The 18,945-nt window shown below is 34.2% G+C and overlaps 2 protein-coding genes across 51 annotated transcripts; both read right to left on the reverse strand.

Annotated features, from left to right (window-relative positions):
• Positions 1–3,616: 3,616 nt before the first annotated feature.
• LOC126720248 (receptor-like protein 43) lies at positions 3,617–4,423 on the reverse strand. Its single transcript, XM_050422564.1, has one exon. It carries the CDS (start codon positions 4,421–4,423, stop codon positions 3,617–3,619), a length of 807 nt encoding a protein of 268 aa, XP_050278521.1.
• A 1,658-nt stretch (positions 4,424–6,081) lies between these two features.
• Positions 6,082–18,149, reverse strand: LOC126720362 (putative disease resistance protein RGA3). 50 transcript variants are annotated; one of them, XM_050422767.1, is made up of 17 exons: positions 15,158–18,149; positions 14,643–14,795; positions 14,161–14,359; positions 13,420–13,614; positions 12,695–12,853; positions 12,452–12,562; positions 12,125–12,349; positions 11,269–11,984; positions 10,669–11,166; positions 10,274–10,493; positions 9,901–10,155; positions 9,692–9,785; positions 8,635–8,810; positions 8,004–8,312; positions 7,653–7,829; positions 7,263–7,507; positions 6,082–7,166 (listed from the first exon to the last, which is right to left on the reverse strand). In XM_050422767.1, the coding sequence occupies exon 1, from the start codon at positions 18,023–18,025 to the stop codon at positions 15,185–15,187; it is 2,841 nt and encodes a 946-aa protein (XP_050278724.1). In that variant the 5' UTR covers positions 18,026–18,149; the 3' UTR covers positions 6,082–7,166; positions 7,263–7,507; positions 7,653–7,829; positions 8,004–8,312; positions 8,635–8,810; positions 9,692–9,785; positions 9,901–10,155; positions 10,274–10,493; positions 10,669–11,166; positions 11,269–11,984; positions 12,125–12,349; positions 12,452–12,562; positions 12,695–12,853; positions 13,420–13,614; positions 14,161–14,359; positions 14,643–14,795; positions 15,158–15,184. The 50 variants fall into 50 exon arrangements, with proteins under 50 accessions (XP_050278724.1, XP_050278721.1, XP_050278723.1 ...); XM_050422764.1 differs by having other exon boundaries at positions 12,125–12,364; XM_050422766.1 differs by having other exon boundaries at positions 11,269–11,486; positions 12,285–12,364; positions 12,491–12,590.
• Between the last annotated feature and the right edge of the window lie 796 nt (positions 18,150–18,945).

Raw genomic sequence — 18,945 nt, forward strand, 5'->3', positions numbered from 1 at the left:
TTTATCCAAGATATTGTGAAAATGATATCACATAAATTGAGTTATGCATTTCCAAGAGATACCAAAGGCTTAGTGGGAGTAGATTCTCAAGTGAAGGAATTGATGTCACTTTTAGCTATAGGCTCAAATGATGTTCGCATTATTGGGGTTTTGGGGATGGGAGGAATTGGTAAGACAACTCTTGCTAAAGTAGTTTACTGGAAAGTTTTTAGTGAATTTGAAGGTGGTTGTTTTATCACTAATATTAGAGAAGTATATGATAAATCTGGTTTACTTCCATTACAACAAAAACTTATTTGTGATATTTTGATGGAGGAAAATGTGAATATAAGAGATATTGATGAAGGAGTTCTTATGATCTTATAGGTTATGTCATAAAAGGGTTCTTCTTGTTCTTGATGATGTAAATCAATTCATACAGTTAGAAAACTTAGCTGGGGAGCCAAATTGGTTTGGTCAAGGTAGTAGAGTTATCATAACAACAAGAGGAGCATTTGCTGATAAGACGTAAAGTATATGAAATATATGAGGCTCAAGAATTGGATGATGATGATGCTCTTTGCCTTTTTAGTTTGAAGGCTTTTAATAAAGATCATCCGGTCCAAGATTATCTAGAGATATCCAAACATTTTGTAAATTATGCTAAAGGCATTCCTTTAGTTATTGATATTTTGGGTTCTTTTTTGTACAATAGAAGAAAGGTCGAATGGGAAAGTGTATTAGATAAGCTTAAACTACTTCCCGAAAAAGATATTTTGAAAATACTTCAAATAAGTTTTGATGGACTTGGGGAAACTGAGAAAGAAATATTTCTTCATATAGCATGTTTCTTTAATATGAAGGACAAAGATGATGTAGTAGAAGTACTCGATTGTCTTGGCCTTTTTCCTAAAATTGGATTAAGGGTTCTTATTGAAAAGTCTCTCTTAAAACATTGTGAAAATACATTTTGGATGCATGAGTTACTACAAATAATGGGTCAAGACATAGTCTGTCAAGAACCTCGAAAGTGGAGCAAATTGTGGATATATAAAGACATTTACAATGTGTTGAAGAAAAATATGGTAAGAGAACATTCAGAAAACTTTAGCATATAACTTATCTTGACAAAGTTAGTATCTAAACAACTCTAAAAATCATATATCTTGTGACTTACTCATCCCTTTTTCTTTATTATTAGGAATGTGAAGCAATTGAAGGACTTGTCCTTGAATTGGATAATCAATATATATCCAAAGAGGCACAATGGAATCTTGAAGCCTTTTCAAAGATTTCCAACCTTAAATTGCTTATAATTCATGGTGTTCCCTTTCTGCGCGGTCCCAAACACCTTTCTAATGACTTAAGATATCTTGATTGGAGTGAATATCCTTCAAAATCTTTGCCATCAAGTTTCCAACCAGATGAGCTTGTTAAACTTCTTATGTGACACAGCAAATTGAATTACTTTGGGAATGAATAAAGGTAAGATCATAAGATTGGTATTTAAGTACTCATATACAATTTTTTTTTTTCATAAAAAAATACTAAAAAAATTCTTAAAGTTTGTGGAACCTAATCCACCTTTCTCTTATTTATTAATTAATTAAATTATTAATATATATATATATATATATATATATTTTTTTTTTTTTTTGTTGGCTTCTACCAGCATTTTGACAACTTGAAGTCCATCAAATTGAACAATTCCTTAAACCTCACTACAACCCCTGATTTTAGTGGAGTCCCAAATCTTGAGAAATTGATGCTTGAAGGTTGTATAAATCTATTTGAGGTTCACCCATCTATTGTAGTTCATAAAAAGCTCACTCTTCTTAATCTAAAAGGTTGCAAAAACTTTAATTGCCTTCCAAGCAAGATTGAAATGGAGTCTCTTGAAATTCTTATTCTTTCGGGTTGTTCAAAAATTAAGAGAATTCCAATATTTATGGGAAATATAGAAAGGTTACGGATTCTTCACTTAGATGATACTTCTATTACAGAAGTTCCCTCTTCAATTAAACATTGGATAAACCTTGCTGGTTTAAAGATATTGGAGAAGTCGTGGTTGACTAAGTTATTGAATGAAAATGGACTAATTAATTCAAAAGTTTGACATTTTTTTTTACTGCTTTTGTTGGCATTGTTATTGAATGAAAACGGAATAATTCAAGAAGTGATTTCCACTCAAACAAACGGAAATTACTACAGTAACACATAATAGTAGACACCTTTTTCAGTCAAAAAAATACATTAGTAGACATTTTCGTGTCATTTCTATTTGAAAAACAATACATAACAAAACCCTAATCTATTCCTTGAAGCATTTTAAGTAGCGGTATGTCATTAACTCCACCTCTTCAAAGAGTCCAACAAACACCTTCTTCTTCTTCTTTTTGAGAAGAACCTTCTTCTTTATTCTATAAAGGGAAAATTAATAGTCACAAAATGTAATAGCGATACCTAAAAATAACACTAACAACTACGTAGTTATGCAATCATGAACAACTATATGCAGTAATATTCCAATAATTTGATTCTCTAAAAAAAAAAAAATCTAGTAATCAGAATATTGCAATCATGAAGATTTACAAAAACGACAAAATTTGCAATATTGTAATCGTAATTAGCATATACCCTAAGAAGGAATAAAAAAGTAGATCTTCGAGTTACTCTCTTGTAGGGTGGCAAAAAATATCCAAACTCATGACCGGCATATTATCACTCATTAGCCATCCAATTAAAGAAATGAACCAAATGAGTAAAAAGTTATAGAATTCATCATTAATACTTGTATAAGCATTCCTAATCCCTAGAAAGGAGAGAAAAAATCATGGGTAAATTACAATTTACCCACCTGTGGTTTCGTTGAAATTTAATTTGCCTACATTTGGTTTGAAATTTAACACTTTACCTACCTGAGGTTAGCTTAGTTAGATTTCTATAATCCAATTGTTAAAAATAGAGTTAAATATGTAATTTTGTTCCACTTTTATGTCCCCCTCCTCCAAAAACATAAAAAACATAAAAATACCATATCAAATAAGATAAAAAAAAAACTATCAGAATACTTGCATTATGGAATTTCAAACCATAGGTAATCAACTTATATTTTGGTCAAACTTCAAGTGGGTAAAATGTCAAATTTTAAACCATAAGTAGGCAACTTAAATTTCAGCCAAATCACAAGTGGATAAGTTATAATTTGCCTAAAAATCATTTTATAATATAAAAAGACATTTTTAAGGAACCAAATTACAAAGCAGAGTATTTTCTAATATATTAATGTAAAAGAATATACCTTTTGGCATCCACTAAATTATTCTTTGTCTAACTCTTCCACAAGCATAGTCGCGGACTATCTCACTTTTTTTTGTTGTTCTTGTTCAACCATCTTCATTAGCCATTTTTGTTTTCCAGTTGTGAACACAAGATATCCCATACCCAATCCAAATAATAATCCACATCCATACCCCAAGAGTATGACTTTTCAATGAACCCGAAGCTTCAAATCATCTTCTTGGATTGTTGATGATGCTAGTGATTGTTGTCCTTTGTCATCCCCACAAATTCTTAAAAACGGAAGTGCACATAAGCCCACGTTTCCATTGTATGAATCACATGAAAACGTATTGAACTAGTTACCTCGAGGTATTGGTCCAACTAGACAATTTCCTGATAAGTTTAAAACTTCAAGTGATGTAAGATCTACCAATTGTCCAGGAATTTCTCCTGTATGCTTGTTAGAAGAAAGATCTAACCATTCAAGATTGCTCAATTTTTCCAATGACAAAGACGAATTACCTGTAAGTTTATTATGTGAAATGATAAGTCCCTTGAGTGATTTAAGCTTTCCAATAGACTTTGGAATCTCTCTTGTGAAACCATTGTTTGAGAAATCAATTGTGGTAAAGAGATTTTGGATTTTCACTAATTCCATAGAAAGCCCCTTCATGACCACCATCATGGAATCATGATAATAACTATCACCTATATACATCAATTTACCTTTTTCTACACTTGAATTCATCATGGCTTTTAAATAATCGAAATATTTTGTTGGCAAAAACCCACGAAACTTGTTGTGAGAAAGGTCTATGATCCGTAAATTAGTGAAAGAAAATTTGGTCATCGAATAGCCTATAGTACCATGAAAGCTATTTGCTCGCAAGACAAGAACACGTAAGTTAGGAAGGGTTCCCAACCAATGAGGAAATGTGTCATTAATCTTGTTACCAAGATCAAGCACTTCTAAGTGTCTGCAATTTTCCAATGATCGTAGTAATATCCCTTCCAATTGATTGCCATTGAGGTTAAGACTTCTTAATTTGTTTCCCTTTGCAAATGTTTTTGGGATGGTGCCATGAAATTTATTGTTTCGCAAACCCAACATTGACAAACTACCACTCAAGTTTCCCAAACACAAAGGAATCACGTCACTCATGTTATTATGAGACAAATCACGGACTTTGAAAGAACTAATAGTGCAAAGATTGAAAAGAAGGAAACGCCTATTGGAGGTATTGGAAGTGGTCCTTGGAGCGAGTTGGAATGCAGATTAAGATATGCCAATTTTTTCCATGGAAGTTAGTCTATATTTGTCAAGAAGTTGTTTGATAAATTCAAATATCTCAAAGAATCCTTTGCCACATTCAGCAACCATGTCTGTGTATTGCCTTTGATTTGGTTGTGGGAAAGGTCTAACCATTCTAAATTTTCAAGGTTTGTCAAAAAGAACGGAAATTCATTGATTTTGCAAGATGACAAATATAATTCATAAAGTTTAGGCAAGGTATAGCTGAAATTGTTGAAAGTGCTCAATGATAAGAGAGGATTATGTGACAGATCAACAGTTTCAAGTATTTTGAGCTTTGAGAACATTTTTGACTCCATAGTACCACTTAGATGGTTGAAGGAGACATTTATATGATAAAGGCTCACAAGTTTATAGATTGCCATTGGAAGAGGGCCTACTAGGTTGTTATTACTCAAGTCGAGATACCTAACTAAATTATACTGAAATTCATCAATATGCCTAGTGAATAGGTTATTATCTAGATATAAATGCTGCAAACGTGGTGTGGAATACAACCAAGATGGTATGGTGCCATTCAGTAAGTTATAAGATAAAGCAAGAAACTCTAGCTTCAAAGAAGTGTGGCTAACTGGTTGACCATTGGAAGAATTATTTGAAGATGAAAGTTCATCTAAGTTTGTAGAAACATCCAAAAGTTGACATGTGAAACTGTTGAACGAGAGATCCAAGAAACTAAGTTGTCCCAATTTTAGGAAGGACCATGGTATCTGGCTGCTGAAGTTATTATGAGAGAGGTCCGAAGAAGTGATTTGTGTGAAGTTTGGAAGAAGTGTTGGATAGGAACCTGTGAAACTGCACCCACTGAGATAAAATTTTCTTAAGGACTTCAAATTACTTATTAGATTGGATTAGTCAATTGGAAATCCAGTTTAAGAAAAAACCTAATACCTTAAGGGGACTGCTCCAATTATAGTTTGGAATAGAACCAGTGAGATTGTGGTTGTAACATAAATCAAGAAAATGGAGGTTTGGGAGGTGAAATATATTATATGGGAATCTCTCTTTTAATTGACAATCAAAAAGACGAAGAGATGTCAAAGAAAAAGACAAATTCATGAAACTATTTGGTGAAACCAAAAACATGTCAACTTGAGTAAAAAAACAAAGTTCACTTAGCTTGGTTTGGTTTCCAATAAGCCTTTGCAAACTTGAATCTTCTAGTTTCATGTTGCCATTATGAGAAAGATCAAGTGAAACCACTTTTGATAGATAAGAAATTTCATATGGAACTTCACCGGTTAAGTTGCATGTTGTGAGACTAGGATGCATCTTGTTCGCAAACCAACCAAACTTAGGAGACAATTTAGAGCCACTGAAGTCATTGTAAGAAACGTTGCGTCTCTTGAGATGTTGAAGAGAAAAAAGGCTGCTATTGGAATGGATGGTACCTTGAAGTTGGCTGCAACTAACATCGATGCCAATGACATTAAATTTTGTAGAAATACAATGGATCCTAGGAATGAAAATGATGCATATGAAAGCTACTATGAAAAAGGCATAAAAAATGTAAATAAAATGTGCAATCCCTAATTGGATTTTCCTTTATATATTTCGATTGTGTTACTTTACTACTTCAGTCCTTAGCGTTTGTACAATGCAGTTGTGCAATACTAATACCCAAGCCTTTTTTATTTTTATTTTTTTTTTTTTTTGATAATCTTCTATTAACATTAAACAAGGGAAACAAGAGGATAGTCTACCTTACAAGCAGAGACAAGTTCTGCAAGCAGATTATCGTTATTGAAATAAAAAGACATGTTGGAGCGTATAGCAAGCTTTGCTGCTGTATGAGCCACAAAGTTGCATACCCGCTTAACCCAACGAAAACTAAAACAAAGATAGGACTCGGAGATACTAATAATATTACAAATGATGTTACTTATGGACCTATCAGATGGGAGAACTATGGAAATTAAGGGCTCAAAACAAACTTTAGAGTCACCCTAAAAAATGACATAGCTCCAATAGCTTGCTAGCAGCAATCTGAACAGCCCACAAGAGCACAGCAGCTTCAGCTTGGAGAGGGGAGCACTTCCATGCAATTTAGTTCAAACCTTCATAACCTTACCATCAGAGTCTCTAGCTACGACAGCAAAGGTGATGACTGAGTCCAAGACTACTGCTTCAATATTGATCTTGATCGCTCGAGGAGGTTCCCAGGACAAGTGGGATAAGCTTGTTGCTTTACTGTTCTCAACAGACATTAAGGACTGAAACTCCATGGATTAGGCTTGAATATGCTTGCTTGCCATCAGAATATCGACAGAACCTCTATTATGCACTTTATGATTTCTCAGGCTCCAAATCTCTTGCTCTGGTACCCAGGTGATGAGCATAAAAGAAGTGGCTGCACAATCTGCAAGCTGGCTAGCTTCAAAAACCGACGATGGGAGGCGTAAACTGCCAAGATCCTTTGTCACAGTGTGCATCCATGTAAGAGTAGTTTTGTTATACTTGCAAAGCTTGAAGGATAGGCAAATTGACTGACATAATCATTCAACTGATTGATGCTCTAGAAAGGCAGACTATACAGCTACACGATTCTGACCATTAAATAGCTCAATATATCCATATGCTTATCTGCCAATTTCTTCAGGGTAGATAAAACAAAAGAAAAGAAATGGTTTAGTCAAGGCTGGATCATAAACTAGAAGCTGAGAATGCAGAGAAAGTTCAAGTTAATTACCCAAGAATTAAGAGGACTAAAGCTATAATCCAATAACAAGTATTGATAACACTTGAGCCTGGATTTCTGCTTTATTTCATATTTTGGAGGAATTTTTTGTGGGTTACATATCCAAATTGAGGATAGATTAAAAGAATGAAGGGGAAATACAGACAGGAATCCTTCAATATGAGCTGAATTGTCCACACGAGGTAGAAATCCAAGGGGCAAATTTATGGCTATAATGAGCACAAGAGTTAAAAGTGCTGCACAATGAATATTTAGGAATCAAGACCTGTTCTTGCAAATTAATAGTATATAAGTTTAGGTTAATCTGATATAACTTTAGCTTTGAGTCTCAGACTATCACTTTACTAGCAAAAGACATAAAGAGCAAAAAGAAAACATTACCTTATTTGCATAAATTGTCCAATTAGTGAGAAGCTCAGAAACCATGGGCTCCCAATAGGCCAAAAGTGCATTAGATGCTTCTAGAGCTGTTAGGAGAATCACCAAGGGATGATGAACAAAGCATTCGTATACCACTTGCTGATTGAACATTATTAAAACTTTAGCGCTTTCTTTTACCTGCAATATTATATTAGGTGATTAATGATCAAAAAATTTAAATATAACAAAAGCATGCACTTGTACAAACAAATTTTGCTGTAACATTTGAAACCACTGCCTATCACTATAATGAAAAAACTGATAACCAGTTATTAATGATCAAACATACAAAGATTGGAAAGAAGTACTTACAGGTATGAATAATGCCAACTGCAAAACCAAGCCTTAAAGTTATAATTAGTTACTACACAAATACTCCTCTTCAAGTTCTTCCTCTACCAACTTTCAAAGGTGATCTGCTCACAATTTCCAGGCATGACAAACAACACATTTAGCACCAAAGAATACGTCCTATCATCCATACCTTGATTTTTGAGATATACAGACTCACATCATGGAGTAGGTTATTTCCAAATTCTCCGCCAGCTCCTTCAAGGTAAAAGGGTGACTTGGGAATCAAGCACAAGTCCTCATCAAAATTAGCATACAATGCTATAAATCCTGCATGAATTTAATTCAGCCACAAAAATTAGGTGAAGCTAATTTAACTTCTCTTTATAAATTGGCTGATTTGAATAGGAAAAATTAATGGAAGAGAAATGAGTTGGAAAGATATAAGACCATTAATGAGAATACTAATTGACTAGGTTCTTAGCTGCCATATGGCTGTGCCCCACGTAGCACCCTAGATTGACCAATGATGGTCATTTAAGGTTTTCTGAGATTCGTTCAGATATAACTTATAAGTATACAAGGCCATAGAGAATAGTGGAAGAAGTTACAACTAAAAGATTTAAATATTAAAGAACAAACTTTATAGTACCATTAATAGCCAATGGGGTTTTTGATTTTCTGCTTCATCCTTGGCCATCACATCTTTTCTCAACCTTTTTGGAATAGGTTCAAACAGTCTGCTTGCTACTCAATAGAAGGCTGGCTTGTAATGGGCAAATCACCAATCCAGACAAATCCCGCTCCCATACTCCATCAAAACCTTCCCTACAATTTCAATATCCTCTCTAGTCAAAAACATTAATATGTCATCCGCATGTAGTGTTAAAGATTTTATAAACTAGCAAGGTGTTAAGTATTATAGAATTTGAGTACTAGCAAGTTCTTGTTCCATGTGAAATAGACAGTTCTACGTTAATTTTAGCAGTGTATCTTATTAGACTTCGTTTCATAAAGTTGCAAAAGATACATGACCTTTTCTATATTGTTGGTTTCACTTGTAATTAAATTTCTCTACCAATGGTTCTGTTCTGATGTCAACTCTTACTTTTTATTAGAAGATTACTGCATTAGTTAAGCCTGTGGTGTGTAGATTCTGAGTGGGCTACAAAATGTGCATTATTCCCTATTCAGTAATCAGATTGAAAATCTTCAGGATCCTAAGGTTTCTAGAGCATGGAAACAATAGGTTGTAGAAATCTAAAAAGAGACCATTAACACGAGTTCAGGGTGTGCCTATATACAATTGTAGATCAATGTCACTCCTTGTGTTGCATTAAATTTTGTAGAAATACAATGGCTCTTTGGAATGAAAATGATGCATGTGAAAAATACTTTGAGATTGGAATAAAATATTTAAACAAAATGTACAATCCTTAATTGGATTTTCCTTTATAAATTTTGATGCGTTGCTTTACTACTTCAGTCCTAAGTGTTTGTACAATGCAGTTGTGCGTTGTGCAATACTAATGTTTAGGGACGCAAGCCATTAGCAGAAAAGAAATGGCTACAAAATCTACAAGCTGGTCAGCTTCAAAAAGCTGACAATGGGAGGCGTAAACTGCCAAGATCCTTTGTCACAGTAAGCATCCATACAAGAGTAGTTTTGTTATACTTGCAAAGCTTGAAAAATAGGCAAATAGACTGACATAATCATTCAGCTGATTGATGCTCTAGAAAGACAGACTATACGACTATACAGCTTCTGACCATGAATACATCCATATGCATATCTGCCAATTTCTTCGGGGTAGATAAAACAAAAGAAAAGAATAAGCTTAGTAAAGGCTGGATCACATTTCCACAGTAGATGCTTAAACTAGAAGTTGAGAATGCAGAGTATGTTCAAGTTAATTACCTAAGAATTAAGAGGACTAAAGCAGTAATGCTATAAAAGGTATTGATAACACTTGTGCCTGGATTTCTACTTTATTTCATATCTTGGAGGAATATATTTGTGGCTTACATATCCAAGCCAAGGGGAAATCCTGACTGGAATCCTTCAATATGAGCTGAATTGTCCACATGAGGTAGAAATCCGAGGGGCAAATTTATGGTTATAATGAGCATGAGAGTTACAAGTGCTGCACACTACATATATAGGAGTCAAGACCTATTCTCACAAATTAAGAGTATATAAGTTTAGGTTAATCTGATAAAACCTTAGCTTTGAGTCTCAGACTGTAACTATTACTAGCCAAAGACATAAAGAGCAAAAAAGAGAATGTTACCTTACTTGCATAGATTGTCCAATTAGTGAAAAGCTTAGAAACCATGGCTCCCAATAGTACAAAAAGTGCACCAGATGCGCCAATAAATATTTTAATTTCACATGTCGTCATATAGCTAAAAGCCTCTAGAGCTGTTAGGAGAATCGCCAAGGGATGATGAATAAAAGCATTCATAGACCACTGGCTGATTGAACATTATTAACACTAGCACTTCTTTCACCTGCAATATTAACTTAGGTGATTAATGATCAGAAAATTGAAATTTAACAAAAGCATGCACTTGTAAAAACCAATGTTTCTGTCACATCTGAAACCATAACCTGTCCCTATAATGATAAACCTTACAACCAGTCATTGATGATCAAACATGAAAAGATTAGAAACAAGTACTTAACAGGTATGCATAATGCCAACTACAAAGCCGGGCCTTAAAGTTGAATTAGTTACCACACAAATGATCCTCTTCAAGTTCTTCCTCTACTAACTTTCAAAGGTGATCTACTCACAATTCCTAGGCTTGACAAACAACACATGTAACACTGAAGCAAGAGAATACACCCTAGAATCCATATCTAGATTTTTGAAATATACAGACTCACATCCTCGAGTAACTTATTTCCAAATTCTTGACCATCTCCTTCAAGGTAAAAGGGTGACTAGGGAATCAAGCACAAGTCTTTATCACAATTAGCATACAATGCTATAAATCTTGATTTAGGTGAAGATAATATTACTTCTCTTTATAAATTGGCTGATTTGATTAAGACTTGTTAATAGTGTTGGAAAGATATAAGACCATTAATGAGAATATAAATTGACTAGGTTCTGAACTGCCAGATGGCTGTGCCCCATGTAGCACCCTAGATTGACCAATGGTGGTCATTTACAGAATCCTGATATTTGTTCAGATATAACTTATAAGTATACAAGGCCATAGAGAGCAATGAAAGATGTTACAACTGAAAGATTTTATTAAGGAACTAACTTTATAGTACCATTAATAGCCAATTGGGTTTCTTACTTTCTGCTTCATCCTTGGCCAACACATCTTTTTTTTAACCTTTTTGGACTAGGTTCAAACAGTTTGCTTGCTTCTCAATGGTAGGCTGGCTTGTATTGGGTAAATCACCAACCCAGAAAAATCCCACTTGCGTACTCCATCAAAACCTTCCCTACAAGTCCCGCGTCTTCTCTAGTAAAAAATTTATCATCCCTGCGTAGTGCTAAAGATATTATAAACTAGCAGGGCATTAAGTGTTATAGAATTTGAGTACTAGCAAGGTGTTATAGAAAATCTCAAAAGTTCATTGCAGGTAGCCACAAAGAAACAGTGATAAGATTATTTTGCTGAAGAGATTTGGGATGTTCACTTTGTTCACTCATATGTGAAAATAAGCACTTTGTTTTACTGAAAATCTGACAAAACCTTAGCTTTGAGTCTCGGACTGTCACTGTTACTAGGCAATAAAGAGCAAAATGAAAATGCTACCTTTTTTGCATAGATTGTCCAATTAGTGAAAACATTAGAAACCATGGCTCCCAATAGTACAAAAAGTGCACCAGATGCACCAACTGATATTGTAATTTCACATGTCATCATATAGCTAAAAGCCTGTAGAGCTGTTAGGAGAATCACCAAGGGATGATGAACAAAAGCATTCAAATACTGCTGGCTGATTGAACATTATTAACACTCTAGCACTTCTTTCACCTCCAATATTAACTTAGGTGATTAATGATCAAACACAAAATTTTCTTTTACATTTGAAACCACAACCTGTCCCTATAATGATAAACCTGATAAACAGTCATTGACGATCAAACATGAAAAGATTATAAATTAGTACTTACAGGTATGCATAATGCCAACTGCAAAGCCGAGCCTTATAGTTGAATTAGTTACTACACAAATATTGCTCTTCAAGTTCTTCCTCTACTAACTTTCAAAGGTGATTTGCTCACAATTGCCAGGCATGACAAACAACACATTTAGCACCAAAACAACACATACCTTGATTTTTGAGATATACAAACTCACATCCTGCAATAGCTTATTTCCAAATCCTCCACCAGCTCCTTCAAGCACAAGCCCTAATCAAAATTGGCATAAAATGCTATAAATCCTACATGAATATAATTTAGCCACAAGATTTAGGTGAAGCTAATTTAATTTCTCACATATTAATGGAAGAGAAATGTGCCGGAAAGATATAAGACCATTAATGAGAATTCTAATTGACTACTAGGTTCTTAGCTGCCAGATGGTTGTTCCCCATGTAGCACCCTGGACTGATGAATGATGGTCAATTAAGGATTCCTAACATTTGTTCAATATAAATTATAAGTAAACAAGGCCAAAGAGAACTGTGGAAGAAGTTACAACTGAAAGATTTAAATAGTAAAGAACAAACTTTATAGTACCATTTATAGCCAAAGAGGTTTCTGACTTTTTGCTTCATCCTTGGCCAACACATCTTTTCTTAACCTTTTTGGACTAAGTTCAAACAGTCTGCTTGCTGCTCAATACAAGGCTGGCTTGTAACGGGCAAATCCCACTCCCATACTCCATCAAAACCTTCCCTACGAGTTCAAAATCTTCTCTTGTCAAAAACACCAATATATCATTCCCATGTATTGTTAAAGATTTTATAAACTAGCAGGATGTTAAATGTTATAGAATTTGAGTACTAGCCAGGTGTTATAGACAATCTCATAAGTTCACTGCAGTTTGGTGCAAAGAAACAGTGATAGGATTTTTTTATTGAACAGATTTGGGATAATCATTCTGTTCTCTAATATGTGAAAAAAAAGCACTTGGTTTTACCAACAAAGCCACAAAAATAAGAGATTAATTCAAAAAGAATCAACATTCACTTCACTTGTATATCATTTTCATTAAAAATTTGAATTGACAACTATTAAGATTCAAAAATTCATTGTGTTTGAATTGGTTTAAGATTCAATCACTTATATATTTATCAATTGCAACAGAAATAGTATTGTAGGGACTTGATGTTTTCATTAAGATATGAAGATCATCTTTATGCCAAGATCTTCCACCATTTAATTTCACTTCACGGCCATGATCAAGTAATATGCTGGGTGTGATGAAAACATGGACTTGAAATTAGGATCAAATCAAATACCTGAAGAGTGTGGCGATGGAGATGGTAGTAGGGAGGGTTTATTTGTTTTGATTCGCAGGAAAGAGTGAAGAAATGAAGCAAAAGAGAGAGCGCCAAAGCCACCCTCAAACATCCACAAAAGAGACTTTTAATGTCCTCTTCTCTCTCACGGTGATTACTCAAAAAACCAGGTCCTCAATTTCTGTCATCCACCAGCTACATGCCCAAAAGAACAGCATATAATGAGTTATGTCAGACTAGTCCAAAAGCCCAAAATCAATGAAATCCGCAAGATCCATATTGATATATCATCTTAAGACAAATATGAATAAGAAGAATCAAATACAGGCATAACACTTACTGGTTACTAGTTAATGTGGAATTACATGCCCAAAAATCAAAACACTCTTTACTTAACCAATTAGACCAAAAAGGGTCATGACCAAAATTTTTTAAAAAGAAAAACAGTTTATGAATACCTAGAAAGAAGAAAAATGTATTTTAGATTTGCAAAGAGTGGGCACAGGAAATAGAATGTTTGGTGGGAGTGTGTATGTGATTTATGACAGAGGCTTGATATCCTTCATCTCTCTCACCATCATCATTCAAACAAATTTTACTTGTGGCTAAAGCATGATCACACACGTACACGCAAAAATTAAATAAAACCAATCAATAAACAGTTACTATAGTTTCAACAACTACATCATTATTATATTTCTTTTTTCTTTTTTGCTGAACGACTATATAATTATTACTTACCTCCTCCTTTGTGGTCTTCAAAAATCTTGTCCACTTCAATACCTTGCTCTTATTATCTGTCTGCTTCACAGATCTCTGGACCCTCATCATTGTCCACTTCCACTTGTTCATCCACCACACACTCAGCCAAGCCAGCCCCAACATCATCTTTGTCATTGATTTGTGGTCCAAATTCATTGTGTTGATTATTATCATTAGTCTACATGCATGTCCAAAATAAAAGCAAATAAGTAACAAAACCCACAAAGAACCCATATAATATTAAACCAAAAAATGAACAAGAAATATAAAATTTAATCAAAACCCACATATTTATATATTAAATTGATATATTTAATAAATAATTAAAATGCATGCGTAGAAGTTGGCATTGGGTGGAGGAGAGTCGGAGTAAACTAAACTTCCGGACTGTTTTCACAATCCAATCCATATATTTATATTTAATTGATATATTTGGAATGAAAAAATAAAATAACACTTACTGGTTATTAGTTAATGGAGTCTTCAAGTCTACTTCAACCCCTTGCTCTTCTTATCCAGTATCTGCTTCAAAGATCTCCCTCAACCACATCATCTTCTTCACTAATTTCTGGTACATCATCCTCCTCACTGATTTTGATACATCATCCTCCTCACTGATTTCAGAGTCATAATTCGTCGACATGCTTGTCCAAAGAAACTCATATGAGTTCTGTTAGATTTAGTTGAAAAGACTGAAAATCTACAAAACCCACAACGAACCCATATAATATTAAACTAAAAAATTAACAAGAAATATAAAATTTAATCAAAACCCATATATTTATATATTAAATTGATATATTTAATAAATAAATAAAAAATGCATGCGTAGAAGTTGGCATTGAGTGGAGGAGAGTTGGAGTAAACTAAACTTCCGGACTGTTTTCACAATCCGATCCATACATTTATATTTAATTGATATATTTGGAATGAAAAAAATGAAATAAAGGAAGAAGAAGAAAGGAAGCAGAGTTACCTTTGAATCAAACTGGGGTTCACCTTTTCATTGCACCCACTTCCATCCATCCAACGTGATGTTAGAGATATGAGAAATCTTGTGCCAGTTCCCTCTTTGGTAACGTTTTCGAAGAAGCGGTGAATGAGAAATCTCCAAATTCTTCAATGATGGAGCAGTAAGCAAGTAGTTTGGCAGAGACTTTAGCTTGTTGCAGAGATCAATTTTCAAGGACTGAAGACGTGGCATTATTTTTATTATTATGGAATTTGTAACAATACCATTATCATTTTCTTCTTCTTCTTCTCCCGTTCCTCCCATCCCAATCCATTCTTCCCAGTTGCTCATCCATGAAAATCTGAGAGATTTCAGGTTTGGGAATATGATGCCGTAGTCTTTCTTGTTTTTGGAATCTTCTATTCCCAGAAATTCATCTCCCACCTTCTTCACTTTATCAAGCCCCATTATATCTAATACTTCAAGGAATGGCAACTGCCCCAAAGTAGGCAAATTAGGATAAATTGTGTTGCCCTGGTAGCCCCAAATTGTTAAACGTTGCAAGTTTCGTGGTAGCTCTAAGGCAGTCAATACTTTTACGTCATTCTCCATTCTTTCTTCACGTTCGTAGAAAGCTAGTTCTTCAAACATTAGCACCAATCCACGGAGATGTATTTTATCTTTCAATTGTGCATTATGAGCCTCATCCACATTTACCACATTTTCCATCCCATATATTTTAAGAGTCCCTCGAAGTTGATTCAAATTTTTTAACTCTCCAAGTTTACATCCTTCTCTATCATTCTTATCACCTATGTGGAAATGACTTAATGTTCTAAGACCAATTAATTTCCCAATCCCTTTTGGAAATACCACATCGTTCCAATCAAAACAATCTTTAAATATAAGATGTCTTAAATTAATTTGTTTACTCATCCCTTGTGGTAATTTCTTGAAATAACGATGATTCTCGATTTTCAAAGTTTGTAAATTACATAGATTGCAAAAGGTTTCAGGCAATTCTTCTATTTCAACATTCTCACAAATAAAAAGACACCTTAAATGTATCAAATTTTCCACGGCATCTGGAAGTTTCTTAATTGGACAATCCAAAATTAATGTTCGTAAACATTTAAAATGATGGAATGAGTTTGATAGGAGCATCTCAAACTCATAATCCATGTCATGCGAAAGAAGAAAGAGACTACGTAGACTTTTTGCATGATAGATGGATTCAAGGTGTTGCATTTCTTTAGAAATTTCTAAGTGTAAATGACGAGCAATTTGACAATCTATCTCCAACTTCTTATCACTATCAATTACGAAGGATTCATTTTTGGACATAAATTGGGCAAAGTCATGCACTATATCATGCATTTTGCAACTTATTATCTTGCCATCATTATCTTCATCATTCCGAAAATCTTGGAAGAAAGAGCGCATGGCTAACTTTTCAAAATATTCTTCCGCTATGTCTTCCAACTCCATATTTGCTTTTGACTCGACATATCCTTGAGCTATCCAGTGGAGGACCAATTGATCTCTAGAAAAGCGATAATCTTTTGCAAAGACAGCACAATATGAGAAACAACGTCTCATTGTTGAGGGTAGTTCATAATAACTCAATAACAATGGTGCCAAAAGGCCTTTTTCAATATCTTCTAATTCCCACATATGACTATCCAAAATCTTATTCCATTGTTCTCTACTTCTCTTGTTTTGCATTAGGCTACCTAGAGTCTTTGCAGCCAATGGTAAACCTTTACACTTAATTGCTAGTTTTCTACCAAGATCTTCTAGATACTTTAGTTGCTCCTCATTAGAAAATGCTATTTTACTAAAAATCGACCAGCAATCTTCATCAGACAATACCTTCAAATTTATTGTGAGGACACTCCCCATCACCTCTGCAGCTCTTTGTTTACGTGTGGTTACTAGAATTCTACTACCATGAACATCATTTTTTAGAGCAATTTTGAAAGGCTCCCATTTTTGGAAGTCTTCAGTCCACACATCATCTAAGACAAGAAAATACTTCTCGTCCTTAATCAAATCTTGAATTTTACACAAGAGAGTTTGCAATTTAGTATCATTGAGGGGTTCATGTCTAGGGTCAACCTCCTTAATGATTGCTTTGGCAACATTGCACTGATCGAATGGATCAGAAACACAAATCCACATTCTTTTTTGAAAATGGGCTTGCACGTCAGGATGATTGTAGGCTAATTGGGCAAGAGTTGTTTTTCCAATACCGCCCAAACCCACTAAGGAAATGACACAATAAGAATTTGTTTCTTCTTGACTACCCACACCTAACAGGTTTTTTAGTGGATCATCCCTATAAATATTACGGCCAAATATTTGGGACACATCCACAAAGGACGTAGTTGTTGGTCTCTCAACTACATCAGGTTGCCTATTAAAGTCTATCCCATAGGTTGCTTTGTCTTTGAAAACCATATCTAACTTTTCATTCAGTTTTCTTATCATGTGACCAACATCATGACGCAGAGGAAGGTTAAAACAACATGATGGAGATGGGACGAAGGAGCATACCTTCTTCTTGACAACAGCAGGAGCGTTAGTATCAGCTGGTTTTCCTTCTTCTTTCTCAATCTCTGCTCTGATCCTTGCAGTGTCCCAGGTGTCCAAGATGTCATCCATCACGTAGTACTGGTTTTGGAGCTGCTCTAACCAAAGCTTCTCAGTACGCTGCTTCACAGCATGTCTTTCCTCAGCATCGTCCAGCATTGCCTTGATCATTCCGAGCTTGCCTTGAAGCTTTTGGACTTCTTCATCAACGCCAACTAGCAAGTTGATCTCTTGCTTAGCAAGCTGAACAGCGATTGAACCCAATTGCTTGAAGAGATCAATGAGTAGTGTATCAGCCATAGCTAATGGAGAATGAAAGTGAAGTTGGATTGAACAACACAAGAAAGAAACAGAAAGTGTTTAGCAAGTGCGCTTGTGAATGTTCCCGGTTTCTTTTGTAGTAGTTTGGACAGGAGTGGCAAAGACATAAATAATATAATTTGACGCGCAAATTGCTTTACAAATTTTCTAAGCAAAGTGGGGATCACGCGGTAACGTTGATTACATATCAAAAAAAAAAGTAATCTCCTTTTTTTTTTCTTTTTTTTTAAAGGATGGGAAATCCTGTTGAATTCAAACTAAAATCAAAATCAAAATTTACATTTTAAAATATCTCTATCAGCGTTTTTTTATTCTCTCTCCCTTGCCACGTTAAGAATGACGTTCAATATTAAACCGTGTACTTTCGCAAGTTATAAATCAACTCTACACTTTTAAGGGATATTCCAAATTAAACTTTATAGTTTTACAAATTCTAATTAAACCCTAAAGTTTTAAATCTATTTCAATTTAAAATTAAGCCTTTTGGTCATTACAGTGACCGCTGCAAATTGCCACTGAAACAGAATATTTCAGTAAGTAATAAAATAAAGAGGGAATAAATTCTTTTATAGTTCTTCAAATTCTATAATTAAATCCTAAATTTTAAAATCTAATTCAATTTCAACCTTTGTGGTCTCTACAGTAATTATTGCAAATTGCCGTTGAAACATAATATTTCAAATTTTCAATAAGTAATAAAATACACTATTAGATGAATATAGTGTTATTCGTTCCTCAAGTTTCAAGAAATTAGATGAATATAGTGTTATTCGTTCCTCAAGTTTCAAGAAATGCAAAATTATACTATTGAAAAATAGGGAAATTAACTTTGAAATAACATATTTATATTTTTTTTTTCTTTCTATATCTGACCATAAGAAGAAGAAAATTATTTTTCT

Source organism: Quercus robur, chromosome 4 (assembly GCF_932294415.1).
Source record: "Quercus robur chromosome 4, dhQueRobu3.1, whole genome shotgun sequence".
NCBI lineage: Eukaryota > Viridiplantae > Streptophyta > Magnoliopsida > Fagales > Fagaceae > Quercus > Quercus robur.